Here is a 23,912-nt window from a genome sequence, read left to right as displayed (position 1 = left end):
TACTCAAGGAGGGGTAGGGAGGGTTTACAACAGGGCCTTCTTTTCACCCTAGACCAGTGTTTGCAGACCTGGGAGTTGGGACGCCCTTGGGCAGTCATGCACATTTTTGTTTGGGACCCTACTCCCTTAAGGAGGGTAATGACCTGACTGGGAATCTGTAGGGGCCATTAGTACAGTGCTTCCAGATTTTGCTGCCACTGCTGAACACAAGTCCCTGGTTGGGTTGCTACCCTCCTTAAGGGGGTAGCATCCCAAAAAAGGTTGGGAACCACAGCCCTGGTTCTTTGCTTTGATACTGCTACAAAAATATACAGATGTGCTCCCTGATGTCAGGAAGCATGGGAACTACATTTCCTATTATTCCTGTTGGCCCTGGACACTGCCATGCATTTCCATGGCAGCATGTATGGTCTGATGGTGGTTCCATCATGAACGTTTATCCACATCAGGTAAATTTGGGTCAGGGAAAGGGAAGGAAAACATGAACCCAAGTTTCTCCACTTGAATGCTGTCTTCACTGCACCATGTAAAACAGTATTCAAACTTAAGTACTTTTTTTGTAAGGGGGGTTAGGTATTAATAGATATTAATCTAAGCTAGGAACTGGAATATTTTAACAGTTAATCTCACACCTGACAACTAAGAGCAAAGATGATTTTCCTTAAGAGTCTTAAGCTATTGCTAAAAGTTGTGACCCAGGAAGTGTCTGTTATGTTCTCATCTTTGCCACAAAGTCATTAGGTGGCCTTAGCCACCTTAGTTCTCTCACCTCAGCACTGCAACCTCCAATCTGCAATGAGGGAGTGATGACGTTGGCCTACTTTACAGGGTCCTTGTAAGGAATACAGAGATGATGGAATGTGAAATACTTAACTCTCAATGCTTTTAATTAATTTGGTGGGCCCAATGTGTATAACAGTCTCATAAATTTGTTTGTATAAGGCAGTTTTAGTGCAGGCTATTTGAAAACTGGTATTCTGTTAAATAATGACGGATGTGCACTTCAGTTTGTCAAGTAATGTAAACCATAAGTCTGTCTTCCTAAAATAGAAAAGACTTGAAAGAACTACATGGCTTTAATTCTGGACAAAAAATCCCCAGCAAATAGGGTGGTGCTTGTCTTCAGTTTTCTGTGACTGGAAATTAGACATTTTGGTTGCACACAGGCTACATTACTCACAATGGATTGGATCTTGGGTGTGAATCACTTTTAAATTAGGTATCCTACTAGATTCTGATATTAAAAAAATAATAATAGTAATGAGAAGATTATGTCAAAATCCTTAAAAGTTATTTTGGGTGATGATGGAGAAAGTTTTAGTGATAATCTCTGATGATCCTGTGCCTGAACAGTTCCAGATGTCTGAATACCACAGAAGTATGCAGGGGGAAGTAACTGAAATTAACATTTTGCAGGCCTTTTTGCTTGAGCCATCTTGATTCTGCTGGGATCTCTAGCCTTCAAGTAAAGAAGGAGCAAAATAGGCATTACTTCTCCCCATTCCCCCCTCCTTATATTCTGATCTAAAATAGTTCTAATAAGTTTGGATCCAAGTCTTTTAGCTGATGGGGGGGGGAACGACTTGTTGTAAAGAAGTATGTTAAGTCATACAAGTTAAGGTAAGGGATGTGTGCTGGTTGGCAACCTTCAGTCTCTAAAGACTATGGTATAAGCCTACAGCACCTCGTATTCCCAAGTGGTCTCCCATCCAAGTACTAACCAGGCCTGACTCTGCTTAGCTTCCAAGATCAGACAAGATCGGGCATGTGCAGGGTAACTGCAATTCTTTATTTCTGTGGTCAGTACACTTTTAAAATCCTGAAAGGTTTGGGACTGGGATACTTAAAGTTTTGCTGCACCTGCCTGACCCTTCCACCCTTTGAGATAGCCCTGGGTGGCTCTGCTGTGACTCCTGTGGGCTCTCCTGGGCAGAGGTCTTTTCCACCCTTATTACCTGAATTCCTTTTAATTGGAAATGTCAAAGATTAGACTAGGATTTACTGAATGTAAATAATGTTTTCTGTCACTGAGCTTCTACATGCGCAGGCTGAGCAGAGGAAGACAATTATCTTTGCTGTGTTGCTGGCAATGATAAAGGCCATAGCCTGCATTGTCCACCTTTTATTTCAGGCAAAGAGAGGCTGCTGGAGTTCTTTTGTTTCTAATGTGTGTCCATTGCTTGGTGGCAGATTTTATGTTTTGCATACAGGATCTGGGAGAAATCCCACCATCTCTAGTAAATCTCAGACCAAGCTGTAATTGAAACTGGAGAGTAGCAACTTCTGCATCAAGTGTGGTGTATCTTTGCCTCCTGCAAAGGTTGTAATGACTCTGTTTAATATCTGGCAGGTGTTAATATCTGGTGTGTTAAACTGGGTGTCTTTTTCCTCAGCCGAGGCGATCAGATCCTGGAAGCGGATTCAGTCAGTTTGCGACATGCAGCTCTGAGCGAAGCTTATGCTATCTTGAGTGAATGTGGTCCGGGCCCAATCAGCCTCATCATTAGCCGTCATCCCAACCCAAAGGTAAGGGGAAAAGGCCCATTGCTGACCCACAAACTTGTGTCTCAAACTACTTGAAATGGGTATGCACATACAAACAGTTCTGTTGCATCAGGATACTAATGCAACTTGGTCATAGATCAGTGTTTCTCAACCAGTGGTATGGGTACCACCAGCTGTACTTGACGTGGTGTCTGGTGGTTCTTGCGGGACCCCTGGATCCTTGCCACCCAGCAGTGAGACCAGGAACACGACACAAAACAAACAGCGGTGGGAGGATCCAAAGCCTGCTTTTCTGCACTCAAAAAGCCTCTTGTCCACCCTTAGGCTCTTACTGGTGTGTGTTGCCTTTCATCTGGCCTCCCAAGCCAGAAGTAACTGGTAATGATGTCATCACTAGTTACTTCCTGTGGTACTTTGGATATGTGGATGATGTGAAGTGGTTTGGCAGAGGATAGTGAAACACTGTCATAGATTATCACTAAACTTAGTTCTAGGAAATTCTGGTACAGAAGATTGTTTATGAGTAGGTTACTTAAAATCCACTGGTTTTAATAGGGTATACTGTGCAACCTACTCATGCTGCCCTCATGCCCTACACTATTTCCCCTCATGCTGCAAATGTCGCATGGAGCTCCTGGATGTCTAGTGATGATGTTATTGCCAGTTACTTACAGGTTCAGAGGCCTGAAACACCACTTCAAACAGAGATAAGAGGGTTGGGGTGGGTAGAAGGGCTTTTTCCAGCGCACAAAAACTGCACTCTGGAACTCTGTTTGGAGCTGTGTGGCATGGTCTCCCTGCCAGGCAAGGGGCATCCCATGAAGGTCCGGCAAATGCTTTGCAATGCCACAGGGCATTGTGGCGCACATTGGGAACTGCTGCCCTAAACAGTTTGGGCCTTGCCTACCTGGGAGACACTCTTCAGTGACACTTTCTTCCCTATGCTTTAAGATCTAACGGGCCTTGCTCTGTGCCCCTTTCCATATTGAAAATAGACAGTTTGGGGAATTGACTTGTCAGTGGTGGCTTTTACACTGTGGAAAAATGAGGGGGAAAATGAGTGGGTCCCAAGCTGGCACTGGAAAGTAGAAATTTATTATATGAGAATTGCCCCATGTGTTTCAACTAATGGCCTTCCTCAGGGCCAAGCCATGAGGTGGTTCAACTCATATTTATATTCCTTTCAGTCAGTTCTTTTAATTGGTGTACCTGAGTAAGGCACATGAAGAGCCCTTGCTCCTGAGGAAAACCATTGGTTCAAATGTTTTAACCAATCCTCATAGTGAAAGAGAAAAGAACTATGCACCACCCTGTGGTCTTTGGAGGAAGAGTAAGGACCTAGTCCTATCCAACTTTTCAACACTGATGCAGCCATGCCAACAATGTGTGCGCTGCATCCTGCTGTGGCGACGGGGGGGGGGGGCAGTCACAGCGGTCTCCTCAAGGTAGCAGAACATTTGTTCCCTTATTTTGGGGCTGCATTGCAGCAGCAGCGGCAGCAGTGGATAGGATTGGACCCTAAGATATAAACACAATCAAATTAAATATGTAGCAACTTGCTGTTTTCAGACACCTGAGCGAGGCTGCCTCCTCCTCTGGGGTTTTCTGGTGCTGTCCCCTTTTTCTCCTACTTACACTGTGAACCTCCCACTCAGGGAATTCCACCAAACCTCTCTGTAGCTCATTCCTCTGGCACGTAAAGGTGTCTTTATTGGAAAGGGCTCTGTTACCCCCCCCACCGGGAATGGCTCCAAAGGGAGGGGGCCACTCGCCCACCTCCCTGCCAGGCTGAGTGCTCCACCCCCTCTCCAGCTACGCCATCGCATTGTGCATCGTTTTACAGAAAGCCATCCAGTGTATAATAAGTAAAGGCATCTCTCTTTAAACAGTCATGTTGTTTCACAGTTAGTCCACACATTCCATCACGCAGTATGTTTTGTTACCAAGCTATCTGGTATTCAGGCTTTTTATACCCTTCCAAAACTAATACCAGGGAATACATTTTTCCTGTTTCCTCGTAATTCTGAGTGAAAGTGACATTGAAACCTCATTTAAATTGCTGAATTTGCTTTGGGGTGCATTCAGTTCCTCTCTGTTCAAGGAAGTTCAGTTTTCTGGTCTGCCTGGATTTACACTGGCATCACAAACAAACAAAGAGCATTTGTTATGTGCCTCAATTCCTTTGCAGTACCCACATTTTAAACTAAATATTGTATAACATTTCTTGGGGGGGGGGGGTAGGAAGTATCCAGGGATTGGGTGGGCAAGTATAAAACAAGCAAGTTAACCACAAATCAGAGCAATTTCTCTTTTGTTTTCTTTAAAAATACATTTTATTAAAGTTGATATCAAAATAAAAATCCACACACAGTTTAAAGTAAAAGAAGGCAAACCAATACCTAAATAATTATGCCATCTGTTTAGTAGTTGTTTTTCTCAATGAATGCTAACTTCTTGTTGACTGACTGCAATCCTATGCATCTCTACTCAGCCAGACAATGAATTCAGTTAGGCTTTAGGACCCAGTCCTGTCCAACTTTCCAGCACCGATGCAGCAACAATGCAGCCCTGAGTTAAGAGAATAAACATTCCCTTATCTTGAGGATGCCTCCATGACTGCCTCCTCAATGCAGGATGCAGTGCGTACCCCATTTGACACGGCTGCATCAGTACTGGAAAGTTGGATAGGATTTGGCCCTTAGGCTGCAGTCTTGTACAGAATGACGTGGGAATAAGTTCCATTAAACTCAGTGAGGCTTCCTTCTGAGTAGACATGCATAGGATTGCAGTTACCTTTCCACTGTCTTATATTTCGCTCATTTTATTGTAATGGCACTGAAGTGGAGGTACTGGTGATATGCATGTTTATTGAAATGTAATTATCTTTTGAAAATAGATTGTGACTAAATTAATATTTATTTTTAATTTGGTACCATATGTGATCATTTGCCACTTTAGTCATGCAAGCCCCAGGTGTGGAGGATTAATGAAGGACACTTATTGTCACCTTGCCATGCTTTTTAACTTCCTTGTAATATCTGACCAGTCTCCGTTTGTAATGTCAAGAGAATTTTGAACTGAAGGGACAATTAATCTAATCATGACATGAGTTCTCTGCAAAAATTAAGAGTACATCAATGCCATCACCAGCACCTCAAGGTTGCTGTCTCCAAATCTCTAGTCAGACTTGTACACTTTGAACATCTTTTGACTTAACTGTTACCCTGCACATGTCCGATCTCGTCTGATCTCAGAAGCTAAGCAGGGTCAGGCCTGGTTAGTACTTGGATGGGAGACCACCTGGGAATACCGGGTGCTATAGGCTTATACCATAGTCTTTCGAGACTGAAGTTTGCCAACCAACCATGTGGTACAGCACAGGAACGTATACAATACCGAGTCAAATAGTGAGCTGTCTAGCTCACTGTTGTCAACAATGACTGGCACAAGGTCTGTAAGATTTCAGACAGGAATTTTTCTCTACCCTACCTGGAAGTGCTGGGGATTGAATCTAGGACCTCCTGCATGCAAACCATATGGTCCAAGCCCTCCTAAACATTAGGATATATTTTTGCTTAATATTAGGTTTCTGAACAGGAGATGGATGAAGCCATAGCACGCACCACTCAGAGAGAAAGCAAAGATGCCTTGTCTTCACCTCACACCACAGGTATGGGTTCATTTGCTTTCAGTGTTAAAGGCATTCTGTACACCATAGCTATGTCCACATATGTTTTACTCTGTGTATTCTATACAAGGAGTTCTCCATCCAAAATTAATTGGGCAAATTACAACAATTGCTAACAGTCAGTTACAGTTCAGCCAATACCAGAGACCCTTAATCTGGTTGGTGACTATCACTGCCTCAATAAAGTAGCTCAGAAGGCTGGGCTGAAGATCCTCATAGGCAGATGGGAGGATGAACATTCTGCTCTGTGTGCTGTTGGATAATATTGCATAACATTCATTTTGCTGGTGCTCCAACTGAGATCTTATCTGAATTGTGCAGACATGTCTACAGTGGTCTTTGCATTAGTGACATCCACACTGGATTACTGCAGTGTGCTCTACGTTCGGCTGCCCTTGAAGACTATCTGGAAACTACAGTTAGTGCAGAGTGTGCTGGTCCATCATTGGTTCCCTGCTGTGTCATAATATCACTTTTTTAGCACTCAGAATACTCTGACTCTAGTCACTTTTAAGTTAAGGAAATCCACTTTGTTACATAAGCCAGCTGTGTTTTCTTTTTCTGGTTATTTGACTATAGCTTTTGATAGGACACAGATATTTCAATGCAGTTTGTTTCATTGCATTCTGCATTAAATTACACATCGAATGATATATAACATGATGGTACTATTCCTAAAACCATGATTTTCACAATTTTGGTCACTAGTGGTGTCACCACCCCAGGTATCACCTTATTAACACCTTATTGGTTCCATGCAGTGTCATGTTAACATCTCATTGGCTCTTGGAACAATCAGTCTCATTGGTCCATTTTCAGTTAAGGAAATCTAGTTTTTGTTACAAAGGACAGTTGTATTTTTGGCTTTTTGGCCATAACTTTTTATAGAACTGAGATATTTCACTCCGGCTTGTTTCACTGCATTCTGTTGTAAAGCACACATTGTCTGATATATAACATGATGGTATTATTTCTAACAACTGTGATTTTTGCAATTTTGATCACTAGTGGTGTCTCCCCCCCCCCGAGAGTGGCACGAGGGGCAGCTGTAGCAGCTGCTGCCGCCACCAAACACATGTGAGTTAAAAATTGTTTTACTTATGTGTATTTGCTGGCAGCAGTGAAACCCAGAAGTGCCATACTAACAGCACCTATGGCTCCCTAGTCAGATCACAACCCTCCTTAAGCAGATATGCATCCCAACTGAAAATGTGCATGCCTACCCTTGAAGGCTGTGAACCCCCAGGTTGGGAAACACTGCAATACACCATGAAAGGAGACCCCAGCTCTATACACTGCTAAATAATTCTCTTCTTTCTCATACAAGCGCTTCTGCCATTGGGGGTTCCCTCTGCAAATGGAAGGAAGCTAGGCTTCCTGCCCTCTAGGAGAGATGCCACCCTTGTTTATAATACCTGCAAGTGACTTAACAATGCTATTGTGCAGAAGTTCATAATAAGATATTGAAAAGCCAACTTTCCTTACCCAGCTGGGCTGACACATTGTGCATCTCGTTTTGCAACTTCAAATCTTTGCTGTCTAACCAAATTATGTTTAATAGGGAATCTGCCAAAGAGTCCATCCCCTAGTGTGAAGTCTAAACAGACAGAAGCCTCCTCACCCTTGAGCTGGACAATGAAGCGCTTCTTGGAGCCAGCAAGTCGGGTAAAGGACTTAAAATTCAAACTAATCTGATCTTCTTTTGAAGGGTAACTTAAGTGGATAAATATCTTGCTTGGAGAAAACCCATTTTTTCCTTCCATTTGCATCCACTGCCAGTGCATCTCCAGAGGAAGTGGCTGAGAACACATCAGAATTTCTTGTTCATGTAGACAGTTTATTATCTCAAGACAATAACCTTGAATTAAATGCCTCTGATTGGGTAAACAAGCCCCAGAGTGTAACTATAAATAATTATTTGACCTAAATCCAAATGTTATCAGAAAACTTGAAAGGTGAGAAGGTTTGAAAGGGAATACCAGTAGTGGCACAAGGAAAAAAAAAATATGGGGAGGGGCATAGAATGGGCAAGATTTGTTTGTTTTGTGTATGAGGGAACTTTGCCCAAATTGTTAGGTTTCTGGAAGAAAAATAATGGTATATTTCACATTAAAACAGTGGCATACCTGCGTGGGATCCAAGGGTACAAGTGGGGTGGCTGGGAGCTTCACTGCCACCTCAGCTGTGCAGCCCTGAGGGCCACCCGTGTCCACTGCTTCCCCCTGGAGGCGTTCTGAAGTGCCATACTAACATGTCTGGTTGGGTTACTATCCTCCTTAAGGGGCTAGCATCCCCAAAGCAAGCATGACCCCCAGGTTGACAAACACTGAATTAGATGGTGCCTTTTTGTGATCACTTACAGGAGATCTGATCTGAGCCACACTTATTTGTGTGTTGTGGCCTATAATTTTTTTTAGTTAAACACATTAAATTGTGGTGGCATTTGAAAGAACAAACACCCTTCATATAGGGGCGTGTGCCACAAGAGGAAAGGCAAGGTATTTGGCTTGGGTGACCCTTTTGTTATAGGAAACTGCCCTGTCAACACAGGACGTATCCTGTATTGATTTTTTTCTTTGTTTATTTCAGCAGGGCTCCATCAATTCTGAAACAGACCTTTCTCAGTACTTCTTACAGGATGGCACAAGCCAGTTGTCACTTTCAGAGACTACAATAACAGGCTCCAGTGACGAGGAACAGCTGCGTCCCAAGAGTGGGAGCAGCTCCTTGGATGAGAGTCTTTCTTCTCCTGGCATTCCAAGTAAGCTAGAGTAATGTTAGGAAGTTCAAAGAGCTAGGTACTTCTTGTGTTACTATCTCTGCCATTAGATCTTCATGGGATGTTGAGTCCTGATGTGCCCAGGGCTCCACGTCTCATGCCTCCAGCTTCCAATGTGGAAAGTGGTGTTTTTATTGTTGCTTTCTATGCCAGAGATCATAAACACACCATGTGAGCAACTAGTTCAACTCAGATATGTTCCCAGGTTGCATTAGACCTCCTCCCTTGCATGCCTCATGGTCTTGAAGGCAGGAAGGTGAAAGCCAACACACCAATTTTTGTGCATTGGAAGTCTCTGCTTATCTCCAGGTTGAGCCCAGAACCAACCAAGAAGCAGAGACTGGAAGGCGAGATCACAGCTCAGTGGCAGAGCTCATGGTTTGCATGCAGACTCAGGTTGAATCCCTAGCATTTCCCTATAGAGCTGGGAACTGACCCCTGTCTTATTACGATGGCAGAAGTGGGGTTTGTGCTCTGTTGTATTCAGTGTGTCTTCACACAGACTGTGAAGTCTCCAGCTTTGAAAAGGATGCAGTGTGTTGTCTGATTTTAGTTTTTAAGTTCATTACATGATTGAATCAGAATTATTTGTGTTTTCTTTTTTCATAGCCACCAAAGAATCAGGCCTATGTGATTCACCAGGTAGTGGAAACTCACCCAGTCCTTTCAACAAGCACAGGGAGAGCACTGGAAGGCATGTTAGTTTTAGTGATAGCCCCAAAGGTGCACGGACTGCATTCCAGCGGCAGAGGAGGATTGCTTTTTATGATGGCGATGCTAGTGATGAAGATGACTTTGGCAAACAAGATGCCATTCAATTTCAAAAGGGAATGAGATCCAAAGGCCAGAGGAAGGTAGAGAATGACTGTGAGATTGCCACTGTAACAACTCCAGTAGAAGCTGGTGATAGGACTCCAGTGAAAGAATTAGCAACAAATACCCACAATGAGTCTTCTGCCAGTGGCCTTACTGAATCAACAGAGACCACTGTGGAGTACACAGTTGACTCCCCTTTCCTACATCTCAAATCATTTGATTACTCAAATGTACCAGAGCATCACCCAGGTCACCTGAGTGTGAAGGAGTTCCGAGAGTCACAGCTAGAATCCAAGAGATCTCCTAAACTAGAGCACAAAGCTGTTACTCGAGTGAAAAGCCTGATGAGCATTGAGTACCACAGCATACCAAGGCCAAAAAATGAAGAACATGGTACTTGTCACAAGCCTGTTGGGCGGACACTTCCACCCATCCGGAAGAGAGAAGCCCACGAGAGTCCTCTCGGGCAAAGCCAGGCTGATGCCGTTACTTTAAGTCGGAATGAAAACGAATCATTTGGCCTGGATCTGGAGATCCACGCCACTCCCTTGCGGGTTGTGATAACGGGCTTGCGCCCAGGTGGAGCAGCTGAAAGGGTAATGCTCTCTCTTTTCAGTTTGATGCTCTCCTGCTGTTCCTTTCTTTTTCCTGATGGGATGAAATTGAATGAAATTGAGATTTTGCAGGCAAATGGGAGTAATCTCGTGGGCAGTATTAATTCTGTGAGCCTTGTCGTTCTTCTTCCAGACCTCCAAGATTATATAAATGAGCAAGTTTAATGGCATATGCCCATTCTGACTGACTGACAAACTCTAAGGAGCCAATGGGGACAAAATGCTGTTCTGAATAATCAACCTTTTGTAAATGCACCAATGATCACTAGTGCTCTGCCACAAGCAGAAAGAATGATCATATCCATATAGCGCAAGTCATTTAGAAGGAGAAAGAATTAAATTTTAAAAGGCCCAGGGCTTCTCAAGAGGGAAGAACAACTGGACTGCCATTTAAGTTTTAAAAATTTAACACATTATTTATTCATCTCTTTCACCTAGACTTGTGATGTTCAGGTTATAAAGGAGGCCTCCAGTATGAAACTGACAATTATTTATCAGCACAAGCTGCTGGAATGGCCCCTAACATCGCTGGCTCTAAAGAAAAGAATAAGACAGTGTTGTGGGTGATTGGTGTATCAGTGCTGTGTTCACCATGATGGCTTGGAATTGAATTTCCCTATTCAGAAGCATTAGTTCAGAGGTAGAGTGCATCGTTTGCATGCAGAACGACCCGGGTTCAATCCCTGGCATCTCCAAGATGCTTGAAGGAGGACTCAATCCTAACCACTTTCCAGCACTGACATAAGGGCAATGCAGCTCCGAGGTAAGGGAACAAATATTGCCTTACTTTGAGGAGGCCTCCGTGAGTGCCCCCCAACTGCAGGATGCAGCACACGTCCCATTGGCACTGCTATGTCAGTGCTGGAAAGTGGGTTAGGATTTGGGCCTGAGTGAAAATTCCTGTCTAAGGCCTTGGATGCTGCTACCCATAATTGAAGGCAATTCTGTTGGACCAGTGGTCTGATTCCATATGAGACTGCTTCATATGTTACTGTATGTATGTATGTATGTATGTATGTATGTATGTATGTATGTATGTATGTATGTATGTATGTACAGAGGGAATTTATCAGTAGGCCAAGCACAACCAAAAGTGAAAAGTCTTAGAGAAAGGCTTTTCCCTTCTACTGACATTCTTTTAGGAGGAATGCCGAAGTCAGCGGCGGCATTGAACTACAGCTCAGAGTGGCCCAAAGAGTCCCAGATTCAGCCCTTTGCCCAAGTTAGGATCCTCCACACATCACAGCCACATTCCCACCAATTAACCCAAATTATTTAGATTACAGTGAGTCTGAAGTGAGAAAGTTTAGAGTGGCACGAATGGTTCTTGTTTAAACAGGAACAATGCCCTGAGTGACAACTTATGAAAGTGTGACAACCTTATTCTTATACTGCAGGCATTACTCAAGTTGCATGTCTGATGGCTCAGTCCTATCAAGGGCCAATGGCAGCAGACCTCACGGTCCACTGCCATAGGTCCTGTTGCAGTGGTGCAAAAGGTGGGCCCCCATTTCACATAATGGAACCACTGGCAGAAATTGCCAGCAGCACCACTTGTACACCAGACTTACCCTGATGCTCCAGCAGCCCAAGTAAGTTGGTGGTGGGGGCCGACCATGGATGGTTTGGAGGAGGTTTAGGGCAGGAAAGGAGGTGGTAGGGGGCAGGGAGTGGGCTGGAGGATCTCAGTGGCAAATGTGCGTGCTAGATCCTATCGCCCATTTTCCAGCCCACCCTGCCCTCTTCATCTCCTCAGATGTACGGCAGCTACATAACTTTTGTGGATCCGAAGAGATCCATAGGCAGCTAGAAAGTCTCCTGGGTGATATTTTTAATTTACTTCTTGCTGGGCTTCTGGTTCCCCCTCCCAACATAGCATGCAGTGAACACCGTGTTGGTGTGGCTGCATGTTAAAACATGGCAGGGGGTAGGATTGGGCTGTGAGAAGTGGATACCAGAATGCAAGTGTGATGTGTGATTATGTTGATACTAGAAATGGAAATCACACTTTGATATGCTAGTGCCCAGGAAATATATATCCCTGAAATTGCTCCCAGCTTGTTAACTACTGCAATTCTAATTTTAACAGGCATCTATGGGAAAGCTGGCTGCAGGAGATGAGATCCTCTCTATCAATGGTATTCCGATCCATGGATTCTCTTATGAGGAGGTCTGTCAATATGTACGATGCCTTCCCACATCTATCACCCTGGATGTGCAGAAAGCTGTTTCTGGTGAGCAGTTCGTTTTCACATTTGGACTGTGATTTTTGAGCACTTCACAAATTTGAATGTGCTTTGGGTCACTGCCCTTTTCACACATGCATGCACTTCGTACGTTGGCTCTGCTATCTGAAGACTTGCACGTTTTGTTCTAAATCATTAATTGTTGAGTAATCAGATAATGAGAGTTCTGTGTTATGAATGTGGCACAATATGCTTTTAAAACACATTGTTTAAAACACAGCTGTTTGGGTAGTGCTACAGCTGAAGTGAGGTGGACACCTCCGCGTTCTTGTTGACTATAGGGAATCTTTCAATATTTAGCTGTGAAGTCCTGCATGGAGCCATATAAGACGTTGCTCCGGATTCAAACACACTCCTGAGGTGCCCCCATCCACTAAGGAACTTAAGGCAGATAATTTCCACACGTCAGGCCTAGATTTGCCAACATTCCTTCCAAGATGGCAACTGTATCTAGAGAAAAACAGATGCTGGCATAGTGTAACAAAAGCTTGTTGGTCCTCTTGAAGAGGTCAAGCCTGCAATCTTATCCCTTCAGAATGTAAAGAATACTATTCATAGTGCTTTCAGACTGTGACAGGATCCATGGTTAAAAAGGAACGGAATCTTGTTGATCTGGGGATGGGGGGTGAGCAACAAGCACAAAGGAACTCAAGATGGAGAATAAAAGGCAGGATGCCAACCACTGGAAATCCAATCTCGAAAACACCTGAGCAATGAACTAGTTTCCTATTCAAGTCTCTGCTTAGCCATGAATTTGCTGGTTGCCCTTAAATGCGCCATTCTCTCACAGTCTCAATTCTGATCCATAATATGAGGGTAATAATAATGGCTTATTATAAGAATGTTTTAGTATTTTAAAAAATGTCAGGGTAGCACATTTTGACCAACTTTATATACAATGGTATAGCTAGAGGGGGTGCAAAGCACTAAGTTTTGCAGGCACCTGAATGTGCCGTGCAAGCGGCCCCTCCCCTTTGGAGCCATTCTGGGTGGGGTGAGCAAAACGGAGGCGAAAGCCTCCGTTTTGCTCCCCCCACCCAGAATGGCTCCGAAGGGAGGGGAGGAGTCTGCTTGCACGGCACATTCAGGTGCCTGCAAAACTTAGTGCTTTGCGCCCCCTCTAGCTACGCCACTGTTTATATACTATATTGAAATACATTAGTAGAATTAATACCAGGTGGGATGGTGATCAAATGTTGCCGTCCGTCTGCTTAACTATCACTGGGCCTAAGCTGAACCTCTTAAAGAAAAAAAAAGCCTTCCACCTGTTGTGTATAATTACATATTTACATAGATAAAAGAATGAAAAGGCATCTTTACTTTCTTCTTTATGCAGCTTTGAACAGACTTACAGATCTCAATGTGTCTTCAGAGACTGATGAAGCAGTTCAGCCAGATCAAGCCAATTTCCCCATGATCGACGAAGAAGAAAGTTTTGCAAACCCTAAAGAACCATTGCACAGGGACGGTTCAGATTATGTAGCTGAAAAGCCAGTGCTGCCCTCTGATGCCAAGGTGAAGGAAATGCCAGCAAATTCCTTGGAAACCAGCTGTGACCAGGGCAGCGCTGTGTTTCCATTAACAGATACTGACAACTTTCTGGGTAAATTAAATTCTTCAGAAGGAAAAGATACAAAGTGTTTATTGAACAGGGATAGGTGTGCCAAGGAAGACACTTCTGTGATAGCAGATAAGTGCTCTAATTCTAGATCAGATATGGTCATGAATGATCTTCCTGGAAGAGCTCTGAATTACGCAGCAAATGCACAAGAAATCTTGGGGTTTTCTGTCTTGGATTCCATCAATACTAGCAAAATTTTCACCGTGAATCAAACCCGTCTGAGTAACTACTCCAGAAATTTTAGGAATCTGCATGAAAACCCTTCAGCTGGTGGGGAGAGCAAACTCAACACAACTCCAAAGTCCATGTATGCTGCTGCAGAGGATTCCAGTTCAGACACCGAATCTGTCATTGAAATGCCCAGACTTGCAGAGAGTTCTGTGCTCTTACCGTCTGCACATGACAATTCCTCAGAGACCCGTCATGCTAACGAGTCAGATGAGGAGAAAATTGAAATTTGCTGCTTGAATAGCAAACAGCAGCCGTTTGCCCAGAAACAGCCTGTATCATCCACTGCAAAAGTTTTTCATCCACCAGAATGCAATCCTTCAAACAATGTTTTGCAAGAAGAAAGCAAGGCAGAGATTGGTTCACTGGAAATATCCAATGAGATATTCTCACTAGAAGAATCATACTCTCTGAGTCACCAGGATACAGAGCATGTTGTTCCACCCCCAGTCTTTCATTCTCCTTCTCAGGTTTCTCCTCCCGGAATAGATAGGTCAGATCATATAATAGGAGACCATGAAGTTGGTGCTTTCCACGACAATGGTGCCTTAAGGAGAGGGGGAAGGAGAAGCCTGGAGAGCAGAGAGAGGCTTATGGAAATGTGTGGGACTGCCAAACAGGATGTCCAAGAAATGCATCTGTGCACAACTAAAAACATCAATGGCTGGGACAGCAGCCTGTTAGACAAAGATGAATGCAGTAAAAAACAAAGATCAAATACAGAGTATGATTTAGTAACAGATGACAACAGTCATACTGCTGGTCATCATTCTGTGTTGACAAAGAAGGGAACCAGTGATTCAGCCCACCTGAGCAAACCAGACAGCAATCTCATGGACTATCCCTTGCAGAGAACAGGGTACAGCCCCAAATCTCCCCTTCTGACAAAATCAAAAGATCTGAGTAAGGCCACTGCCACTCCTGACTTGCCAGGGAAGAATGAAAAGACAAGTTCTACTCCTGCCTCAAAATGTGCAAATGCAAAAATCCAAGGTTCTAGTCAGTGCAAAGGCATTGCAGGCCCGCACAGTCCATCCTTGTCCAAAAAATTACATCAAGAAACCAAAGGGATTCCCCAGAAGAGTATTGCAGAAACTCTTTCAAATCATCAACGAAACAAACCAGGACCAAAGTTAAAGGGACTTACTATTAAAAGCAAGGCCAAGACAAATTCAGATACCCTGAGTGCTCTTCCTGCCAAAGGCATTGATCAGAAGAACACTTCTCCTCCCGCCCAGTTATCACCCAGACTTCTTATGAAAAGTAGAGTCACGCACTTGGACCCACCCAGCAGAAGTCTTCCTGCAGCCTCCAGGGCTCTCCACCAGGATGAGGAAACTAAGCCTTCTTTCGAAGTGCCTCAAAGTTTGCCTTCGTTGATGTTGAATGGCAACAGCAACCCTGTGAAAAGCAACAAGGATATACCCATTAATAATTTGGGATTAAGCAATGATGGAATGTCACAGGAACGCAAAGAGGCACCAATCCCAATTCAAGGGGCCATAAACAGAAAAAAGAAAGAAAAGATTGAGGCTGATGACTGCCAAACAAGAGAGCATTCTTCCCAGATAAGTGCACTTTCCAAAATTACACCCAAGGATGATTATCTAAATGGCAGAATTGAAAATCATACAATGGGTGTGAATTTGATTAATCATAATGGATGTGAAATTAACTCCTTAGGATCTGATAACATCGGGCCTTCTGAAAAGGTGCCACCTGGGTGTGTTTATCCCCCATCTGCACAGGAGCAGTCAGCTCAAGAAATTCAGCGCACTTTCATTGAGGTGAGACTGTCTTCCTCCTCCTTTGCGCCATGTCCGTTAATTCCACAGGTGTCTCTGGAAAAGGAGGAAGGTAACAATAAGATCATCCAACTGGAAAACGAGAGACAGAATTTTAGGCACAGTACTTTTGAGGATGAAAAACCTGTAACGCTAAAACCTGTGACGCGGACCTACTCAATGCCTGCTCAGTTGTCATCTCATTTGAAGGAGAGTAGTTCTATGGATGTGCCAGCACATCATGTACAAGATATCATGAGCAATGTTTCAGGTGAAAGATGCTCTCATTCAGAGATGGGTATGCTGAAAATTGTCCATCTCAGTCTGATGAATGGCCAGAGCAACCAAGAGGAGAAAGAGACATCAAATAGTATTCCCAGATCAACGACTCAAGAATTGCCCTTGACCAACGAGAACAGCAGTCGCATTGCCGACAAATTAAGAACTTGTCGGAGGAATTACTACTATTATGAACTCAACTGGCCACATGATCCCATTTCGTCTTTCTCGGTGAAACAAAGGATTAAATCTTTTGAGAACCTTGCTAATTTTGATAGGCCTATGGTAAAAGCAATAGATATACACTCTACCTCTTTCAGCTCTAAGCTGCCCATTGGGAGAAGGTTGTCCGGTGGAGTTTCTGCAGTTTCAGCTACCAGTGTCAATGATGCGGTCCAGGCACTGAGACGGAGCTTGAGCTCCTATGGTGAAAGTGAAGCTCCAGCGTCCACGTGGATGACGAAATCATCCACCAGCACAGCGTTAGCACATCTGCAGCATAATTCTGCCAAGGACAACAAAGATGACACTGATTTGGAGAAAAATGATGGTTTACCATTGTCTTCCACCAATGCCCGGAGAAGCAAAACTTCAGCAGGCCACATCAGACACACACCTTTATCCCGCTCTAAACTCCGGGAGCTAAGAGCCTTAAGCATGCCTGAACTTGACAAGCTGTGCAGTGAGGACTTTGCTGTGGAGTCCCAGTCTTCCCATTTCAAAACACAGTTGGAAATCACACCCACAGCAAGATCTCTGGGCCTTCCCATTGAAAGCACTCCCAGTCTGAATGAATGCGCAGAGCTCTCCAACCTTGTGATGGCGAGCAGGCCACATTCCAAAGACAGTAGTCCGTGGACCAGTGGTTCTGGCACTCCAGGGTCAGCGTCTGATGAGGAAGTGCTACAGCATGAGGCCAATCTCAATACGATGCACTCAGGGAAAAGCTGGTCAATCAGGTTAGTTTCACCTTAATATTGATTTTGGATCAGGAGCAAGCAACATTCCAAAGACACAAAGTCAGTCCTTTTCTTAACCCAAAGCTATAAGACACATTCAGAGCTGTTCACAGTGTGCTAAGTTAAGCAGAGCTACATTCTGTCACATCAGGTAAAGTATGCACAGTGTACATAGTTTCTCTTGTAATTTATTTTGCTATTTTGAAATCTATTTTGCGTAGTCTATTCCAGTTTTTCTGGGCATAGTGAGAGTTGAGGGGCTATGCAGGGCACTAAAATCTAATCCTCAGTGTCTGGAAATCTCATTTAACCACCTCTCTAGCTTTTGAGGTTTGAGTGGCACTGCCTCCATACTTTCAAGCACGTCTTTAGGGCCATAAGGACAAGAAACTTTGAGGGTTTGTTGAAAATGAAAGCAGAATTTCTTTCAGGGTACTTTTCCGATACTCCCATAGAATCACAACATACACATTGTTTAATGTCTCCATTCTGTTGCATCTTGCTCTGTAGGCTAAACCACACTACAGCTACAGTGTTTCTCCTTTCCCCATAGCTCCTGCCAGTGGCGTAGTTAGAGGGGGTGCAAAGCATTAAGTGTTGCAGGGAGCCTCACTGCAGTGTGCAAGGGGCCCCTCCCCCTCCCCTTCAGAGCCATTCCAGGAGATGGGAGCAAATTGGAGGTGTAACCCTGGCTCTGAAGGGGAGGGGGCCTCATGCACACTGCAGTGAGCAAGATTTAGTGCTTTACCCCCTCTAGCTATGCCACTGACTCCTGCTGCAGCCAGTTATCTCATTTTTTTGGTCAGAAAAGCTAATTCATTTCTCTAAGTTGCTGTTGTTCAAACTAGTGCCTTTTCCCCCTACCTCCCAATCTGGCCCCTGTGGCCCAGCCCCCTTGAGGTCTTCTGTGTTTCCCCACTATGGATGCTACAGCCTCCTTTTCCTCTGTTGCTTTATCATTCCCAATAACCTTGTGAATTTGGTTGTAGCCCCAGTCAGTGCATGGCAGGAAAGGGGTATTCTGTAATCTTATTTGTTTAAATGATATGTTTATTGAGGTTCTCAAACTGCTGGAACCAAATGTGTCTTATGCCCCACTTTGACCGTCCTTGGTTTATGTGTTCCCCAAAAGCAAGCCATGCCCTCTAAGCTTCGCCAGTCTTTCCAAGAGGAAGTTGTCTGATGCTCCTATTTCAGTCCTTGTGTTCATTGGGTATCTTTGTTAAGATAATGCGAATGACTAAACCTTCTGGTTATGTCATAGGAAAAGAAGGCTTGAGTAATGTCTGCTTATGCCATTAAATAAAATCTCTCAATCTCATGTAGTGTTCTTTGCATTTCTGTTTTTAGCTTGGACCAGCTCTTGGTCTCTTCTCTGGATCAGCAGAAATTGCAATCCATTTTGTGTTCCATGACAGCAAAATGTGATTTATCTTCTTTACTTCTGGAGGCCAAAGCACAAGCAGAGGTGAGCCTAGGCAAGATCAAAAAGCAAGCAAGCAATAGTCAATATTCACAACTTACCTGTGGAAAAGGTGATAAATATCTGAAGGCAGATTCAGCTTGAGAGTGTGTGTTTCATTCTACTTAGGGGATGACAAGAAGTAATTTGTTTGCATTTTGGCTGGATTGATTTTGGAATATATTTTCTTTAAAGTTTCTTAACATCTCAGTAGCCCACTTGAAGCAATGATGACCCAGCATTGTCACAATTTTCACAGATGATCATTCAAGCCCCCTTTTTACTCTGATATTTTGGTGCCCTGTCTTGATGAACTCTGGCCATCTCCTCTTCCAAGGCTGAAATCCTTTGCACACTTACCTTCTCCATTGAACTTGGTGGGGCTTACTTCTGAGTGGACATGGCTAGGATTGCCCTACCAAAGGCTGCTAGTTCCCTAAGCCTGGCTTCTGTATATGCTGTATATTACTGTGAATATGTTCACATGTTCATTGCTTTTTAAAAATGACCATTGTTTATAGAGAAGCATGCCAGCATCTTTGGATGTTTGTGGGGGCTGCATGTCTATTTATATGCTTTTTGTCAAGGATCCGGGAACCCTCTAGTCAGGGTTTCTACCTACCCTTACTCAGTTTAGCTGCTGAAAAAGCATAGACTAGGCTCATCAGTTTTAACACTGGCACTTCAATCCAAGGTTAATTGCTGCCATTATCTACTAGTATTCTAATCCCATTTAGAACTCTCTTCATGAAAGAGATGCATGGATCAGAACGGGTGGATGTAAATTGGGTATTTTTTCAGCTTTATACACCATCAGGTGCACTGTGGTGCTTTCAGTGGGATACACATTGAAATGCATTTCTCCATCTGCGTTCTGGGGCAACTAGTCACATAACAAAACCTTGAAAACATGCAGTTAGAGCTGTACTGGGGCTTACTGATTTACAACCAGGTCAATCCAAGCATGGAGAAACAAAGCAGGAGTACCTGGGAATGAACTGAGCATATATTTGCCCTTTTTCTGATAGGGCTGCTCAATTTCCCCACTCAGCTCCTGGAAAAGATATTCTAATTCGCCCAAATGGAAGGACAGTGTGGATTTTCAATATATTCTGTATTGCCCAAGGCAAAATACCAACATGTTGAACTAAATGGAATGTTTGTTCAAGGAGTTTCTAAGAAATTGCTGCCCTAGAAATTAGGAACCAGTCCTTTACCATTGCAATGTCAATGTAAGAGTATTCCAGGTCAATTTTCCAAACAGTTGAGTGCAGATGAGAAAGCAAAGGGCAGCTTTTAGTCCTCTAGGCAGAAGGCACAATGGATATCACGCTCAAGCTGAGAAGTGAGCATATGTTCTCTAATTGTGCAAAACCAAAGGCTAAGCTGCTCTTAAGGCAGGCTCTGAGGCCAGCTGTTTTGGCTTGTGGTGACTGCTGTTATACTTTGCTACTGAGCAGAGAGAGGCACATCTCGTCTCCCTACCAGGTCCCCCAAAACCAAGCCTCAACTGGGAGCTGTAACAACTTTCTCAGTTGGGAAAGGGAAGCCAGGGGGTTTCATTACCTTTTCTTAAACACCTGAATACAAAGACTAGACTCAGACCTGAAATCAGAAAGTTGGTTAACATGCATGGCTAGCCGGGGAGATTTTGGCCAATGAATCCTTCCATTAAGGCCTCAGGTGAGAAGACAGGGCTGCTTCAAATCATGCCTGATGACAAACATGCTGATGGAGACCATTCCTGAAGGAATCTGGTTGCACAATACTGATCTTCCTTCCTTCCTTAGGGATGGGGCAGGCAGGCAACCTTTCTCCATCAGTGGTGGAGATGATTCAGCCATGAGTTCCGTCTCCCATTTATTTCAGGGGCAGAGTCTGGTGTTTTAAAACAATTTGTTTTATGACTCCTGAGGGTGAGTCAATGCCAATGGCAGCCTGCTTGAGATGGATGGTCACCCATCTTGGACCTGAAAGGGAAAGGTTCCTTCACCCACAATCCCCATTGTCATTACACACCTGTCCCAGACATCCTTTTGAATATAACAGTTCTACAATTTCTTAGGATATTCCAGTGGCATCACTAGAATTTGTGTCACCCTGTGTGGGAGGCCGGAGCTTCACTCCTACGATAGGCCTCCTCCCAGGCAGTGGGTGGGGCAACGCCCCAGCCAGTGGGCATGGTGATGTACCATAGCCCTGCCCCCACTGGTTTTTTGGCTATAACTTTTGATAGAAAAGAGATATTTCAATGTGGCTTGTTTCATTGCATTCTATATGAAATTATGCATTGATTGATTTACAACATGATGGTATTGTTCAAAAATATCAAGATTTTTAAAATTTTGGCCAGTAGCAGTGTCACCCACCTGTGCATGTCACCCAGAGCAGCCCACACTCCCCTAGCGACGCCACTGGGATATTCTTTCTGATCTGTGTCTTGTCCTAAACATTGTGGATTTAAAATGGCTGCCATAAGTTCCTTTGGTTTATTTGCAGAGCTCTTTGATCAGTAGTCTTATGGATTTGGTTCCCCCCCTTTTAGTGTGGGGTAAGTCCTGATCCCATAAATAAATGGAGTGCTATAGAAATCCATATGAGGGATCCATCACTGCCACCTACATGTGTTACTACACTTGAGAAATGCTTTGAATTCTGCAGGAGCTGCTGAAGGGGCTGTGAGGTTTAGGGCTATTTTTCTACCAGCCATCTGGCTCACAGAGTTCGTCAAAAATCTTCACCTAGACAAGGGAAATTCAGCACCTCCTGTGCCTTCCATCCATTTGTGTGTAATGGAGCCCTGAAAACAGCTCTTTTTGTGCAGAGAAGCAGCTTGGGTGGGATTTGGAGTGGAGAAGAGGTGAAGCCACAGATACAAAGTCTGGGAGGCAAGCCAGGTTGAGAGAAAGCCCCTCCACTTGGTAAGACGTCAAGTGACCACAGAATGAAAATAACTGGACAAGAAAGCATTTTTAGAGCATGCTCATTTGCAGGGGTGGAGTATCTTATAAAGCTTAAGAGAAATCGCCCTGCTAATTCTTTTTCTGCCTCAGTGGCGGCCATGCAAAATGGATAGTTGTTTTTTCCAGCAAAGTATATAAACCTATACTTCTGATCAGGCTGCCTTCCACTGAGTCAGGCCATTGGTCCACTGAGCCCAGTATAATCACGGCCGACTGGCAGCAGTTCTCTGGTCAGTAGCATAGCCAGAGGGGGGTGGCATGCTAAGTACTGCAGGCACCACAGTGCGCCGTGTATGTGGTCCCTTCCACTTGCTGTTGGAGCCATTCCAGGCATAGACAGCAACGTACACTGCATGGCTCTGACGGCAAGTGGGAGCAGATGATTTCACAACACGTTGTGGCATTTGCAGCATTTACCATGCCACTGCCCCCTCTGGCTACGCTAGTGCCTCTTGTTTCAGACGGGGTCTTTTCTAGCCCTCACCAAGGTTGCCAGAGGATTGGGCCTGGGACCTTCTGCATGCAAAGCAGTTGTATGACCCCTGTGCTGTGTCACTGCCCTAAAGCAACCACAATTGCACTCTCCTCCTTCCCCAAATCCCCAGCAAGTCTGTATCCCTGCGCAGGTCAGAGACTGATGTACTGCATTTTTGAGAACTATAGGTCCAGGGATGAGGAATCCTGGGAGAAGGAGACCTCCCCAAACCACTTCACACCACTCTGCTTCCTGGTTAAAGCTTCTTAGTCTCCAGAGTTTGGTGAGCCAGGTGGTTTTTGGCAGAACTGCTACGATGGGACCTTTCCTGCCCGTAATCGAATGCACTTTTAAGTATTTTCACATGGAATCTTAAAAGGAGATTATTTATTCCTGCTGGTTTGTAAAATCCAAGAACTCAAATATTTATAAAACTGAATGCTTCTTGGAACACCCTGCCTGTCTGCATACTTTCTCACATCTGCTCTTAAGTCCAAAGTGGCACAGCAGCTGGAAAACATTATGCAGTTCGTACACTGGCTTTTCAACCACAGTAGGATGACTCTCAGTCTTCTAAATTCATTCAAAGCCAATCATTTTGGAGTGGTGTGGTTAAGCAATAACATTGCTGGGGCCAGCAGTCCTGCAGTTTGCCAGCCGCTGCAGAGTTCATGCTCAGAACTCTCACAATTCAGTCACATTGCGCCACCAGGATGGCTTGTCACAAAGGGGCACCTGCAGTCCCTTCCAACCAGCATGCAGAAACCTCTGGGCAGAATCCTTCTAGCAAGGTGGTCAGGTGACCAGGCAGAACCACTCATCTCTCACTTTCTCCTGTATAATGCTAAGGCCTGCTGCTATTGCTTTTCAGACTGGGCAATGGGTTACCCTCACAATCTCTTCCCCACCTGTCAAGACTCCCATCACTGTTCCTTCCTCCCAGCTTTTGTTTGCTTGCTTTCTATGGTTCTTCCTTGCACATGACCAAACTACTTCAAAGAGCCAATGCACAAAGCATGGTTTAGGTTGTACTTGTGGAGGCACATCCAAATGCTTGCCCGCACACACTGTCCTCTGCTTGTGCAAAGGCGCCATCCTGACTGCCCTGGCCATTTGATCCCACTCCTGGTATTCCTGGATTTTCAAGCAACTGTGGAGGGATAGAAATACGAGGCTTAATCATTGCGGGCAGAGAGGTTACAAACATCTGTCTCCTCCAGGAGTAACCGAGCGATGAAGCCAGCTGAAACTGTCTCAGTGAATGGCCCTGCACCTGCCTGCCACCACCTGCCCAGCTGCTGCCCGTTGCATCTTCCTTTAGCACTCTCGCTTTGGAGAGTGCCTGAGCAGAGGGGGCTTGACCTCCTTCTCTTTCTGCCAAGGGTCATAGCACTGGAACTGAATAAGACTGCTGTCCCTCCTTCCAGGAGGTGCTTGAGAAAAGGTCCTCTGGCTTCCTCTCCTGCTGGCTGTAAACTGACTAAGGCTGCAAT

At 44.4% G+C, this 23,912-nt stretch overlaps 1 protein-coding gene and 1 pseudogene across 1 annotated transcript in view; both read left to right on the top strand.

Moving 5' to 3' along the window:
* The window catches only part of PDZD2 (PDZ domain containing 2), a 188,905-nt gene that overhangs the window by 159,146 nt on the left and 5,847 nt on the right, over nucleotides 1-23,912 (top strand). The window contains exons 13-20 of the mRNA XM_066616956.1: nucleotides 2,394-2,526; nucleotides 6,091-6,175; nucleotides 7,755-7,849; nucleotides 8,786-8,954; nucleotides 9,582-10,384; nucleotides 12,492-12,636; nucleotides 13,985-17,519; nucleotides 18,870-18,987. Coding sequence (XP_066473053.1) covers nucleotides 2,394-2,526; nucleotides 6,091-6,175; nucleotides 7,755-7,849; nucleotides 8,786-8,954; nucleotides 9,582-10,384; nucleotides 12,492-12,636; nucleotides 13,985-17,519; nucleotides 18,870-18,987 — 5,083 coding nt within the window. The remainder of the gene's footprint in view (nucleotides 1-2,393; nucleotides 2,527-6,090; nucleotides 6,176-7,754; nucleotides 7,850-8,785; nucleotides 8,955-9,581; nucleotides 10,385-12,491; nucleotides 12,637-13,984; nucleotides 17,520-18,869; nucleotides 18,988-23,912) is intronic.
* LOC136642778 (5S ribosomal RNA) lies at nucleotides 5,709-5,830 on the top strand (annotated as a pseudogene).

The sequence above is a fragment of the Tiliqua scincoides genome, chromosome 2 (genome assembly GCF_035046505.1).
Source record: "Tiliqua scincoides isolate rTilSci1 chromosome 2, rTilSci1.hap2, whole genome shotgun sequence".
Lineage (NCBI taxonomy): Eukaryota > Metazoa > Chordata > Lepidosauria > Squamata > Scincidae > Tiliqua > Tiliqua scincoides.
Note: the sequence above shows the minus strand (reverse complement) of the source record. Positions and strands in the feature narration are given on the sequence as shown.